The 15,015-nt window shown below is 37.5% G+C and overlaps 1 protein-coding gene across 2 annotated transcripts in view; it reads right to left on the reverse strand.

The window, feature by feature from the left end:
• LOC131061435 (protein DEFECTIVE IN EXINE FORMATION 1) overlaps nt 1-15,015 on the reverse strand; it is a 192,739-nt gene that overhangs the window by 146,714 nt on the left and 31,010 nt on the right. For both annotated transcript variants that reach the window (XM_057995125.2, XM_057995126.2), the window contains exon 4: nt 11,086-11,248. In XM_057995125.2, coding sequence (XP_057851108.2) covers nt 11,086-11,237 — 152 coding nt within the window. In that variant the 5' untranslated portion in view covers nt 11,238-11,248. The remainder of the gene's footprint in view (nt 1-11,085; nt 11,249-15,015) is intronic.

Consider the following 15,015-nt stretch of genomic DNA (forward strand, 5'->3'; position numbering starts at 1 on the left):
GAAAATGGGGAAAGACAATGCAATTTGCAAATTGCTTTGCAAACTTGGAACAAAGGGAAAAATCTCTCACAAAAACCGATTTTACGCAAGAGCAAAACAAAACTAACATATATACAACTTGATCAAGGAAACTAAAACAAATTAAACAAGAGAAGAAAACATACCTTGATCAACAAAAATGACCTCCCAAGAACAAGAAGCAATCTTTGAAAGAAGAGAATGAATCTCTTAAATGAACAAAAGAAGAAGATTCAAACCCTAGCCACGTTTTGATAAAAACGCCATATGCAGCAAAACGCCTTACAAATGCATGAAGAATCGGTCAAATGAAGCTTCTAATCTCCACGTCTAGGTAAGAGAAGCCAAAACGACTTAGGAGAAGGAGGATTCATGGCACTTTCATGAGGTAAATCGTGGCATTTGAAGAACACGTTTTTGCTGTTTTAACGCCTTTGAACCAGCAAATACGACTTCCAAATGGCACAAAAAGAGTTTGAAAATGCATGAAATCGTCTAAGATTCAAAACGCCTTCCTCCTAAAATCTCTCCACAAAACTCATTTGAATCCTTCAACAAATTCAACTTCAATAGCTGGTCGGGTTCTTGGAGAAGGGCAACAAGTTTAAAATTTGCCGAGAACATATGAAATTGGGCTTCGAAAACCTATTTGCAAGTTTTAACATGTTCACTTTTCATACATATAGGCAAAATCGGGTTTGTGAGAGAAAACAACAAGTTTAAAATGCATGTAATAGGAAAATAAAACTCCCCTTACAAGTTTTAAACAACTCAACAAAAGACTAGTAAAGGGAAAATAAAATTCCTTTAACAAGTCATAAAAATAACTTAACTTAAAAATAAAACTTGTAATAGGGAAATAAAACTCCCTAATACAACTTAAAGTGACTTTATAAACTTGTTAATGGAGGAGAAAACCCCTACCATAACTTAAAATCACTTAAGTGAAACTTTTTAAATAAATTACAAGTTTTATTTAACTTTATAATTTAAAGTTCACTTGTAATATGTTTTAAAAGTTCCTACAATGACTTAAAAGATAAAAAGGAACCAGGGTGAAAATAAAAAGTAAGTTACAAGTTAAAAATTACATAAAGTGCACTTGTAATTGACTTAAAATTTCCCTACAACACTAAAACAAGAGAAAATTTAAAACTTGCAACTTAAGGAAAATTTCTCACCTGCAGTCAGGGAGAAAAAAACCCGAAATTGAAGGAAAAACAAAACAAACGAACTCAAAACGCAATGAAATTCGAAATGTGGTTTGAGGATGGACTGAGGATTAGTCCAATCCACGGGTAGAGCAAAATTCTACCTCGGGAAGCATGCCATAGAGTAAAATTTTCATTTTTTGACAAAAAATTCAATGTAATAGTCCACATTTTTTAAAACAAAAATGAGGACAACAATTTGGTGCACTCCTTGTTGTGTGCATGCCATGAATAATGCATTCAAAGACATGGGAAAAAATGATTGAATCAAAACCATTGTTAATGATACTAGAGATGTGCAGATGCTTATCTACAACCACCACACTTCACATGCACTCTTCAAGACCCTCTAGGAACGAATTCTTGAAGAAATTCTTGAAACCTACAGAGAGGATGCTTGAGTTGCAAGGAGTTATGTTACCTTGTGTTGCCAGCACAAGGGGATGCGTTTCCAAGTCCCTGATTTTTGGGCCATTTTTGGGAACAGCAAAGGGCACAGCTACATAAAAATTAGGGAAAATTTAAAACATTCATATGAAAACATCGATAAAGCATGCATATATACATATAACATTAGTGTTAAATTGAGAGTTCAGATGAGAGTCAAAGTCAAACAAATTAGCAAAACTCAAACCTAAATTCAAATTGCTTTAAGAATTCATAATCCTGAAGGAAGTGTGTTGAACTTGTATGAGATTCATGGGGAACTTGCCTTGTTGTTACAGTTATATAAAAGAGGTTAGATTGCATATTTTCCGAAATAGTTGATTCTTTATCTGCACTCTATATTTTTGTTCATTTATATGTCTTTGAATATCACTGTTATGTCAATTACATTAAACAAGCAAAACTGCCATTTATGCAAATCTCAAACACACTGAACAGCAGTATTAAAACTTACATATGATAAAAAAATAAGGTGTTAAGTGTGAAAATTTGGTGTATTGGGAACGGAGACGTTTCCATATTTTGCATCGAAAGGGGACAGCTCGGGGACATCCCTGAGGCATCCCCCCATTTTCGAGACATCCCTGAGGCGTCCCCCCATTCGCGAGACGTCCTAGACACGGGACGCCTTAAAAAATCCCAGGGCCATAACCTTGGCAAGGACGCATTGCAACTAATAGTTATGACAGCAAAATGGAATTAGTGGCATGACTCCAAGATAGAGCAAGGGAAGAGGGTGAAGGATGCGATGAAGAGTGATTTTTTTGGGCTGATGCAAATATGTTGTCTCCATCACTACTCCAATCCTCGAAGTGATTAGATATAGGGATGCCAATGCACCTAGGCTTGGAGAGGTTTATGAGTGCATTGACTTTGTTCTTGACCAAATGAAGGCAGTTGTGCGACAAAAGGACCCCATTTTGTAATTCTACAATAAACATATTCAACAAATCATTCATCGGAGAAGGAAGAGGCTCAACGCTCCCTCACACATGGTTGCCTATGCATTGAATCCAGATTGGTACATGCAAAGGTCTAGTGGAATTACACCCATAGAAGATGTTGAGGTTTCATGAAGGCTATCCAAATGATGCATGAGTCTACAAATGCCAGCATCATTGTTCTAAGTGGGCAAAATTTGCCACTTGTAGGGGTTATTCTAAGGACAACATGATAGATAAGGAAACTATGGCATAAGAGGACCCAATTTTGTGGTGGACTATGCATGGACCAACTTCTATGACTACCTCTCTAGCCATTCGTTTACTATCCCAGGTTTTTGGTTCTCCTGCTACTAAGAGGAATTGGTCTACTTTAGCTTCATTTACTCCATTAAGAGGAACCAGCTTACCTCTAAGACGGAAAAGAAGCTTGTACATGGTGTCTTGCGTCACATTGACCACAACACAATTGTGTACAAGGAGAGTCCAGCATCAAAATGGGATGTAGAGTCAAAGAAGCCAGCATGGGTTGATGATGATGCTACACAGGCAAAGCTGGTTGGTATTGGTTTAGAGGAGCTTGGGCATGTGAAGTCCAACATTCTAGTGATGAGGAGTATGGGGATGAGTAGAGGCCTCACTTCACTCCATTTTGCTATTTTAAAATATTTGTCATTGTAATCATCATTATGAAATTTTGAATATAACATAATTTTATTTTTTTTGGTCGGTAATCACTTTTGATTGGAGCTTTGAACCAGTGGGGTCACAACGGGGGACCCCATCCCCGAGTACAATATCTTGTATGATGAGGTATTAACACCTCCATATTTGTTCTCTGAAATGATCTCACCTTATACTCCATTCATTGTTATCACTCCATAAACACCTTATCTCTCCACTCCTTATCTCTCCATTCATTCTCCTTATCACTTCGCTAGTTCTCCTTATCACTCTGAATCATCTCCTTATCGCTCCATTTCTCGTCAGCCACTCACTCCTTATCTCTCCAATCGCTGCTCCCACCTTATCGCTCCACCAACCTGTCAGATCGTTCCCCATCTGCAGCCAAAGTCGAGGCCTTAACACCTCACACCACTTCCACTGTTCTGTAAGCGTTGAGGATCATCTGTCGAGTCAGCAATGGAATCGGGCATTAACACCCCCTTTGACTAGCAACCATGGACCACTGACCGTACACCTCGCAGACAATACAACAGCCAGGAATGCGGCAACTTGCAGGGATTCAAACCAAGAACCACCCAAACAACAGGGCTTCCCAACTCCCATTGCATTGTGGGGACATCCGCAGAATATAACAAATTTTGAATTCAACATTTTTATTGTTAATGTTCAATTCCAAATTCAAATGTTTAATGCAATCATTGCAATGTGTTTACAACTTCAAAGTTTATTGTCCACTAGTTTTAGTAGTTTGCCAAAGTTTCATTTGTAATTCTTATACTTATGCATATTTTTATAACTATTTCTTCAAGTACTATATGTATTTGTGCCACCCCTGCCATCCCCAAAGGTAGGTACTTGGTCCCCCTATCCCCAAAACCCGTCCCCCTGCCCCCTTGTCACAAAACTCCAAGGAACTATGGTTAAAAACTATGTCACCGCATTTGGCGAATTTCTGCCTTCGGGTTCGAAATTCGCCGGACTTCAAAAATGTTTATGAAATTCGCAAAAATTCGGATCATATTCATATGGAGAAAAAATTATGACGTGTTTTCAGAAAAATATTTTTAAGTCTCGCGTTTTGTTTTTGATCCCGATTGAAGCTCTTTGTGCCTGCTATTCCTCTGTCGTGAGCCCTTGACTAGCCATTGTTATTCCCCTACCCAGTCACGACGGTTTTTGTCGCATTTCCAGTGCAATGCTAGCCGCCCTTATTCCCATGCCCAACGGCGACTGTTTTTGTCGCGTTTGCAATGCAATGCTTTCTCTTGCGTTCACAGTGCAATTTTGAATTAGGATTTCCTGACATTACTGTTTTATTTATTTATTGTTTCCATTTAATGTATGGAGGATTTAATTTATTTATTGTTTTATAATTTGGATTTTTATCTGATCGATTAGTAAATTAAGGATTAATATCCTCCTCATTTATTTATTTATAAATAAAACAATACATAGATTTAATGTAAGGAGGATATTAATGCTTTATTTATTTAATGTGAGGAGGATATTTATATATTGTTTTATAATTTTAATTTATATTAAATTTATATTAAAAATTAATATCTAGTATATTTAATTGATTATTATTTTAATTTATTTTTAATATTTTTATAGTGATTTCAAATCTATTTTTCAATTGTAAACTATTTCGATAATTTATGAAATATATTACTTATAATCAAATAAAAAATTTATATAAGGCGAATTTAATGTCGAATTTTTTTTTCGAATTTTTTACCCTTCGAATTTCATCCGAATTTTATGGTTGCCGAACTCGAATTCAAATTCGAACACGGTGACTTAGGTTAAAAGTACAAGGGCTCAAGGGGGTTCCATGGAGCTTGCATAATTTGCCCCAAAGTAATTCGCCTTCACTCTAGAGGGGGTCCAATGTAATTTGCCTTCACTCCAAAGAGGAAAAGTGTTTCAGTAGGTCCATTTTTTGCACAGTCAATCTGGTACTTAGATTCATGTTACAAAGTGGTACATCTTTTGGCACTCTTCTAGTTCGATTCTAAAGTCTTTTAGTTTACTCTCATCAGTCATTGATGGGAAGGCATGATATTATTACATACTGAAAACAAGGTGGCTGATTTCACAATATATGTAGTCAATGCTTTTCTCTGGAGAATAGAGCACTTCTAATTTGGGGATTGGTTAACAACGTGCAAGAAATTCATTTGAACAATATCAGAATCAACATCGGAATTGTACTTTCCACTTAGGATGATAAAATGTGGATTGATGAGTATATTAGATGGATTTGGTGAACTCACTGTTAGCAGAATCTGAACTTTCATGCTCATGTTTTGTGGCCCCTGGGTGCCCAAACCAAGTTTACTAACATAAAAAAAGTAGAGATGCAAGAGTTTATTGATTATACCCACACACCAGTGCACTACAAGAGAAATACTAAAAATCCCTCAATGTTGGGTGTTTTCCTATAATCTACCACTGGGACCCACAGCTAGTTACATTTGCCTACCTAGAATTATGTGAACTCCTTGCCCAAGCTTGTTGTTACTATCGTTTTAATATTGGCGGCCACTTTTTGGGCCTTGTAAGTTTATTTATGCTCTTACCTAGACGTGGGGCCCAAGCTAACTATTACTTATGTTGTTAGACATTATTCCAGCAGTTCAAAACTTAAAAGGACGCAGTATTCCTTCATGCTGGTTGTTAATTTCCTGCAACCCTTGGAAGCTATATTGAGGTATAAAACTTAGTGCAAAGGTCTCTCAAAATGCCGCATAAATGACAAGATGCAAAGGTCTCTCCAAAAGTCGCTTAGATCACTAAGTTGCAAAGGCGCCTTGAATTTCCGCCATGAAACAAAAGTTGCAAAGGTGCTAAGAAAAGCCACCACAATCCAAACTTGCAAAGCTCCCTTGAATTGCCACCACAAGCAAGTGTTGTAAAGGTGTTTTAAAAACCCGCCTTGATGTTATGTTGCAATGCTATCTCCAAAAGTCGATCAAATGGATGAGATGCAAAGGTGCTAAGAAAAGCCCCCTCAATTCAATCTTGCAAAGGTCATTCAAAAAGCCGCCTAGACCATGACTTGCAAAGGCACTTGAAAAAGCTACCTAAGTTTAAGAGTTGCAAAGGTCATTCAAAAAGTTGCCTTGACCATGAGTTGCAAAGGTGTCATGAAAAGCCGCCATGATGGAGTTGCAAAGGTGTCTTGGAAAGCTGCTTCCATCTAATCTTGCAAAGGTGTCACAAAATGCCGCCTCCATCAAATGTTGCAAAGGTGAGTTTCAAAGCCGCCATGATGTCAAGATGCAAAGGTGAGTTCAAAAACCGACTAAGTGTCAAGTTGCAAAGCTACCTCCAAAAGCCACCTAGATCATAATCTTGCAAAGGTCTCTCTAAAAGCCGCCATGATCTAATCTTGCAAAGGACCCTTCAAAAGCAGCCTTCAAGCAAATATTGCAAAGGTCCATTAAAATCCGCCTAGGTGAATGAGTGGCAAAGGTATCTTCTAAGGCCGCCATGACGATGGATTGCAAAGGTCTCCTAAATAGCCGCCCAAGTATATGACTTGCAAAGGTATCAAAAATAGCCAATCACATCAAGACTTGCAAAGGTGCCTCTAAAATCCCTAGTGTTGAATTGCAAAGGTATTTCAAAATGCCGGCTAGAACAAAGTTGCAAAGATCCTTCAAAAATCCGCCAAGGTTGCAAAGCTAAAAGTCAAAAATCATGAGCAATGAAGAAGTCGGCTCTCTAAGGATAAGCACTCGCCAAACAAAAGGCAAATTAAAATGTTTTGAGGGAGAGAAAAGGTTTTCAAATCAAGTTGAAGGCATCTTTTTCATCTATTTTGGAGGCAGACAAGAAGCAGAATTGTGTGAAAATTCACATTGCATCAGACCTATAACAAGCCAAAATTAGACATATGAGAGTGAAAGATAAGTTAAGTTAGTATTCTATGTATTTGACACACTTTTGTTTGCTTTGTAGGTGATTAAATGAGGAATTAGGGACAAATCAACATCAAGATCAAGCTCGAGTCATAGAAAGCAGAGATCAAAGTCAAGGTCCTGAAACATGAAGGAGACAACTTAATAATGAAGGAAAGTTTTACAATCTTGAATTCCCCCGGGAATCCAAGAATCAAAGACAGTACACCAAGTGCACCATTCATCAAGTGTATCGTGAACAAGGGAGGATCAATCAAGGTCATCACAGAGTCTACATCAAACATGATCAGGGAAACTCATAGTTTCAGAAGAGTTAATCACGATGATGAATCAAGTCTACAAGCAAGTTGAGAAGGCATCCTAGTCATCATCCCAACAATCAGAAAGTTCCACATCAACATGTCATGATTCAATGAACCAAGCCCATACATGGAGGCACAAACTCCAATGTACCTACCCCCACTATCTATTGGTCAACTATTCTAAAGAGGACATGTGTCCAAATGCTCCAATTATTTCATTGGCTAAGAAGAGTTTGTTGTAACAAACTCTAATTAGGGTTTCCATCTTGTAATCTTGGCCATTGATCTCAAATCGATCTGAGCATTTGAATTGTAATGAGCTCTCTATATAAGGCTCAAACTTCTCATTTCTAAAGGGAATAATAGAAGTTAATAGTGAATAGAGAATAGTTAATAGTTTAGTAGCAAATAGCAGCTAGAGTATACTAGGAGGAGAAGGCAGAAATTGTTGCCTAAGTTGTAAATAAACTTCCTTTTCATTGAAGTTATGGTGGAATGTGTTGTTTCTTTTACACTTGGATGGTTTCTTGTTGGATATTCACGTTAGCTAATAACTAGGTGGATGAAAGAACGTTGTGTATGATTTATGGTGAAACTCCTATTCCATACCACTAGCCTCTTGCTGATTGTAAGTGCGCCTTGCGTGGTCAATTGGAATTCTTAATGAGCTTAACTTCAATTGCTAGTCACACTTTGATATGCATTGCCTTGATGGTATCCTTATTGTTGATAGTGATTTCAACATCATGTGCTTACCTTAGGAGATCGCACTAAGCTTTGTGAAGTTATTGCTTTGCATGTCAAAGCAAGGCTTAGTCGAGTTTCACCAAAGATTGTCCATCATTCCTACATTCTTAGACTCCTTAAATCCTATGTCTTTTGCCTTTTTTTTAAACTCAAGCTAATTTAGGATAAAAAGCATCACAAGATTGCAACATCAGATGATCAAGTTCCAGCAATTCAAGCATTCATTTACAACATAAGGCCCCTTGGAGGAACAGCAATCACAACGACCAACTGTGCTTATCCACACGTCGTGACCCGACATTAGGAACCTTGGAGTTGTCTCATTTGATCGCGAAGCATAGCATTTGAGAGACTTTGTTCAAGAGAGAATAAGATACCTTGGTATTTTATTATGTGCTTGATTGTGCATAAAAAACACATCAACAGTTAGTATTTCTATAAAATAAGTAAATGAATGAGGGAACAGGTCAGAGAGAGTGTAGTAGAGAAACAGGGAAACATCTTCCTCCCTAGCTGAGAACAATGAGTGCTGAGATAGGACATGTTAACAAATACTGGAAAGAAAACTTATGTGAAGAGATATATTTGCAGGCATGATGTTCATGGAAGTACAAAGGCTAGAAGCATAAACAAAAAGAATATTGTTTTTGCTGTGGACAGCAAGGTCCAGATGGAGGATTTGGAAGTTAGAATTTTTGTTTTTAAACTAATATTAATTTTTTCTAAGTAGGTCATATGACTGCACTAGCAATAAGTCATTATTCTGAATTGTTGTGAGGTATATGCTGATGTAATGAACTACCTCACTATCATATTGTTATTTTTGAATTTACTGTTATGTTTGTATTGCTACTGTGAATTTTGTGTAAGGAGCAGCTTTGATCGATGGCCCTTCACTAGGTATTTAATCCTTAACTACATTAAGTGGTATCAAAGCAAGCTCACCCACTGGTATGTGTTGGAGATTGCATCGATTGTATGAGATGGTTTGAGTAAAACCTTTTGATTGAAAGGTGTGTCAAAGGCTTTACTAATATTTTGTTGTAAGTATCTACTACTGTAAGGAGTTGTGTGTTCTAATGGATTTGTTGCAGGTGTGGGGTACTATTACTGCAGGGAGCTTTGTGCTCTAATAAAAAATTTGCAGATATTCATAATTGCAAAGAGTTGTGTGCTCTCGTTGATTTGTTGATAACATGTGGATGCTTGTGACTGCGAAGTGTTGTGAGGAGGCATGAGTGTATCTGAAAAAGGCTGTCACTAAATGTGTGAATCTGTTGCAGGTGTGAATCCTACCACTAAGAGTTGTTTGTGTGTGTGTGAAGATGTCTGCAGAAAAGAAGGAGGATCATCTTGAAGAGGCTATTTGAGCATATTGACTTGGATGCTTCAACTTCCCACTTTGCTGCACTTGATGTTGAGGATGAGCCAACCAGTGAGCATGAGAGTGCTAGTGCTAATGCTAGTGCCAATGGCACTATTTGTGGTTCTTCTAATTTACCAGTACCTACATCATCTAATATGGATGGTGATGATGATGTTTGACTATGTGGTTATGATGATGATGTGTGAAGATGTGTGGTGATGATGTGTGAAGATGTCTGCGGAAAAGAAGAAGGATCATTTTCAAGAGGCTATTTGAGCATATTGACTTGGATGCTTCAACTTCCCACTTTGCTGCACTTGATGTTGAGGATGAGCCAACCAGTGAGCATGAGAGTGCTAGTGCTAGTGCCAATGGCACTATTTTTGGTTCTAACAATTTACCAGTACCTACATCATCTAATATGGATGGTGATGATGATATTTTTGAAGATCCATATGATGAGTTTTTATCAATGTTGACTGATTATTGACACTTGACATTATTATTTCTTAACTTTAATATTTGACTATTAATATGGTGGTTTTGTTTATTTTAAATTATAAGAACTGTGTGGTGTATTTTGAACTTAATTACTGCTGCAAATATGTATATATTTCTGATTTTTATATATATTTGTATGGACAAACCCAACCCCAAACAAAATTTTGACTAAACCCACGAACCCAGACCCGAACCAGTACCAGGACCAATAACTTAGCTGCCATCTCTAACCACATACCATGGACAACTCCGATTCTTACACAATCAGAGAGGTTCAAGAGAAACTACCTGTTGATTGTTCCATATGCCACCAATCCTAAACAAATATCCCCAATATCTGGCTACAAAAGTAGTTGTCCCTGAAACTGCATTCCTCCCATACCCAAAACTCCGAGAAACACTATCTGACAGTATCTTTTCTTACAGAGCAAAAGAAGTAGCTCTAGAATAGGGTATTTTACATGTACGCAATAACAGATTTATTCTTAGGAGACACAGATTTTAGAACATATAAAGCATTTGTATAGGGATGAGACGGTCTTATGGGGGTAAGCAAAAATGCATTTTAATTAATAAGAGAGATTTTAAAGAAATATTCTGAAAAATCTGTCACCAGATACATTGTTTGTGAAAATTTTGTAACTGGCTAAAATGTTGTGTTGTACCATAGATTTTACCATTATGCACTCTAATTTCCTGCATTCCTGCTGCATCAACTTAACATACAAGTAGTTAAGCTGTCTCTCTGGCTGAAACCAAGGGATTGTATTATTGTTAGTTGTTAAGAACTTATCTCCTTCTGTAACATGAACCTCCATGTGCAGATCTCTAGTACAGTGCATAAAAATCATCTTAAGTATGAGACACGCCATATCAACAATACAATTTTAATGTTTCCACTAACTCAAGAAGCCATTCAGATGTGTAGAAACTTCTTACAAGGTTGGAAGTGGAAGATTGTCATCAGTTGCTTCCCGTTCACGAAATTTGTTCTTTTCTGGGCCATCAGACAATGACTCTGATTGACATCTGATATCATGTAGAGAGGGGCATAGAAGTAAAATGTAGAGAAGGATCAATGCATATTTCATGATTCACTAGCCTGCAGAATCAAAATGATCAATGTATGTCAAATCAAAATATTCTTCCAAAGGCTCTTATGTCTACAGAATCCAGCTATGTCTCATAATCTTACAGCAAATTTAATCCCATTAATAATATGCCTGGCAATTGCATGATGAACCTATTAGTACACTGCTAGCAAAATTAATGTTAACAACTTATCATTAGTAATAAGAGGAAAACACGTGGAAGAATATATCATGACTAAGTGGACTATCTCCAATAATTCAATTATGCAAATAATGCTGCTGGATTAGAAGATAATTTAATTGACATAAAATGACATTTTCCTTTGAGCTAATCTACCACAAATAAATCATAAAAAATAGTCCTCATGCTAAAATCAGATTTGGCTTTCTTCTTTGACAATATTAAGTCTCAGGTGTAGTATTTGAAGCTACTATTAGCGGCTATGACTCAAAAAATCACCATATTGAGTGTAGCCTCAAGCCATTAAATGGGCTTCATGTGCAACTACACCAAACGTGAGAAAATCACCAATCCATATATAATGCCTAAAACAGAAGAGTCTGGTACCTGCATAACTATGTCCTTGAATTGTTCATAAATTGTGAAGATGTGTGCCAAACAGCGGCTTTACTCATTGAAAGATGATTGCATCTAGCTTAATCTTTAATCCAAATGCATAAAGTCTTTAACTTTAAAATTAAATTTAAAAAGTGCATAATGATCTATTTCAAATTTTCAAACTAATATAAACTAGTGGAATCAGCCTTTCAACAAGTTAGAGAGAACAAATTTTATTTATCCATGTACTCCTCCATCCACATCATTTGGCTGTACCTGATGATGAGTTAACAATTAATTCAACCCAGTAGCAGAAAAACATATCTAATGCAGAAACCTATGATAATATTGTGGACTAGCAGGAAATGACATAATTAAAGAAAGTAAAATGATGTGCATTATATAAAATTTAACTGAATAACCTGAAAGATGTCAAAGACACTGCTAATTACATGGCATGTACCACACCAGGAAAATCCTTAAGGCATTTACAAATTTTATGGAATCCTCATAAATCTCAGTGAAAGTATCTTCAATTAATTCTACACATTGGGTCTATGTGATCTATCAATAAGATGTATCAGTCACAGAGTTCCGTGACTCACGGCGAGTCACGCGAGTCACGCAAGTCAGTGGGCCGGGTGACCCCTGCCGGGTCACGGTGACCCTGACCCAGGCTCGGACGGGTCAGAGGGCGTGACTCGCCTGACTCACTGAGTCAAGCGAGTCATTCCCTGACTCGCCGAGTCTGAGGGTCATGACCCGGCTGGAGTCACTTAATAAAGTGCAGTAAAAAAAAAAAAAACATAACATTTTTTAATGACTTTTTTCGCCATTTCCCTTTCTTATAACACCCGACGCCTTTAGAAAATAATAAAAGTATTTTTGGCCTCGCGGGGCGCTGCCCCTCGACCCCGCCCTGTATCGCGACAGGGAACGCGCAAGGGGCGCTGCCCCTTGACCCCAAGTTGGGGGAGCTGCCCCCAAACCCCTGTTGAAAAATATAGGGGGAAACCGCGCCGATAGAAGTAGGGAAAATCTAACCTCTGACTCTGATTAGGCTCCATATAATAACACAACTTAGAAATCTTGGTAATTGGTATTTAGATTTAGTATTTCAAATTTCCTATAGTCTCATTTGAAAATGTAATTCTTATACTGTAATACTGTCATACATCTTTTCAAAACTAGTTTTTCAAGTACTATATGTATATGTATAACTATATCAGCACCACCACCCCGCCACCCCCCTGTCGCCGTCCCCCTGCCATCCCCAAACTTAGGCCCTTGGTCCCCCCGTCCCGGAAACACGTCCCCTTGTCCCCAACACCTATGGCTACTCAGACTGGCACATCACAGGTAGAGACTATGGCTACTCAGTCATCCAGGACCTACCTTAGACGCCTTTCTAGGAGGCAGATAGACGAGCCTGAGCCTGAGCCTGAGCCATAGACTTGTTTTTGTTTACACTTTACAGTTACATATATGTTTGGGAACATTTGAAGTCATGGATTTTATATACATTGGACAACATTTATAACTCTATATATCTATGTTTTCTAATTCCTTCAGCTACAATTTACATTTCTACGCATGTGATGGATGTATGTTTATGTATGTGATCAAATTAGCTTCTATTTGATGATGTTATAGTGTCTTTAAGCTTAATTCAATAATGGGTGTATGAAACAAGTTTTAAATCGTTAAAAATCTCTAAATTTCAAAGGTTTTCTTATTTTGCCGAGTCGTTGCCGAGTCCGAGCCAAGTCACGAGTCGAGTCAGCCTTGCCGAGTCAGAGCCGAGTCCGAGTCTGGGAACTTTGATCAGTCATCGCAAAGACAACACAGGTTGAAATCCACAATGGGCATCCTTATGAGGGAAAAAGAAATTAAGGGATAAATATTATTTACAAGCGTAGACTGGTTGACAAATATTTCCATCTCAAATATATATCTATTACTAATTTTGAGGAAAATCACAAGATTTACTGTATATGCATCTACACTTTGGAAAATATAAACTTTATATGAAAACATGGTGAATATGATTTGGGAAATTTGTAAACTGGAAAATTAATTCATGATTATTTCTCAAAATTTTATCCAATTGGAAAAATATAACCCCATAAAAATACAATGTTCCTCATGTTAAGTACTTTCCATCTGAATTTGTCTTAGTAGATGTTAAAGAGGACTCGGCTTTCAGAAAATACAACAATTGACAGTAATGCTGAGGTAGCTAGCTAATCAGCTAAAGTGGAATTCTATTATATTAGGCAAGCTCGCTTCTAGATAGCCATTGGGGTAATTTATAATGACAAAAATATCTAAGAATTCTAGCTGAAACTTCTGATTCTCAAATAAAAAAACGCCCTTGCCCTGTACATTCCACAGTGGGCATAATCACAAGTTAAAGTAGCCCACAAAAGATGCACACACCCTTCCAAGTAAAATATCAGTTCAGGAGAGAAAGAAAATGTTAACATGTCAAGCATAGGAATCACAGCCCGAAGCCTGCTTCAAAATTGATGAAACTTTCAATATCTGTACTGCAATGAAATCTTACTTGTCAAATATATAAAACAGGAGGAACAAAAATCTTCAGGATTTTTATTCAAATCTGCTATAATTTTTACCAGGGAGTTGTGAGGTCACAGTATATTACTATATTGTGGTAATTCGTAAAGAGAACAACTCAAATTTGAATCCCCACCTTATTATAAGCCAACCACAACTAATCTGTTAAAGACTAAGGTCTATTCATCCCTAGGAGCAATCTGGACCCAGTTGGGTCACCAGTTACTTGACGAAAAGATAAAAAACATTTGCTAAGTTTTTACCATCAACAATTAGTACTGTAATGTCCCCTTTTCTAGGTGACATGAGATGAGCAGGGGTTGACCTACCATTCGAGTTCCCGTAGGTCAATGACATGGTTAGGGGACTCATTCTGAGGGTCATGGAGCTTTGCAAGGGTTCTGTGAGCCGTTTCGGACCTTCAGACGAGGTTTCCTATTTTTTAGGGAGAACTGGCAGTTGACTAAATGACCACCTGGGGGACCAAGGAGCAGAGCAGGATCCTTTTGAGCAACTACAAGTGTTTGGAGAGAGGTTCCTACTTTTTAGGGAGATTCCCTACTTTTTAGGAGGTTGTGGCAGTTTCCATATTTGAGGTTCCACGGGACCATACCATGGTTTCAATTTCAGGAAGTTTGGGTG

Source organism: Cryptomeria japonica, chromosome 8 (assembly GCF_030272615.1).
Source record: "Cryptomeria japonica chromosome 8, Sugi_1.0, whole genome shotgun sequence".
Classification (NCBI taxonomy): Eukaryota; Viridiplantae; Streptophyta; class Pinopsida; order Cupressales; family Cupressaceae; genus Cryptomeria; species Cryptomeria japonica.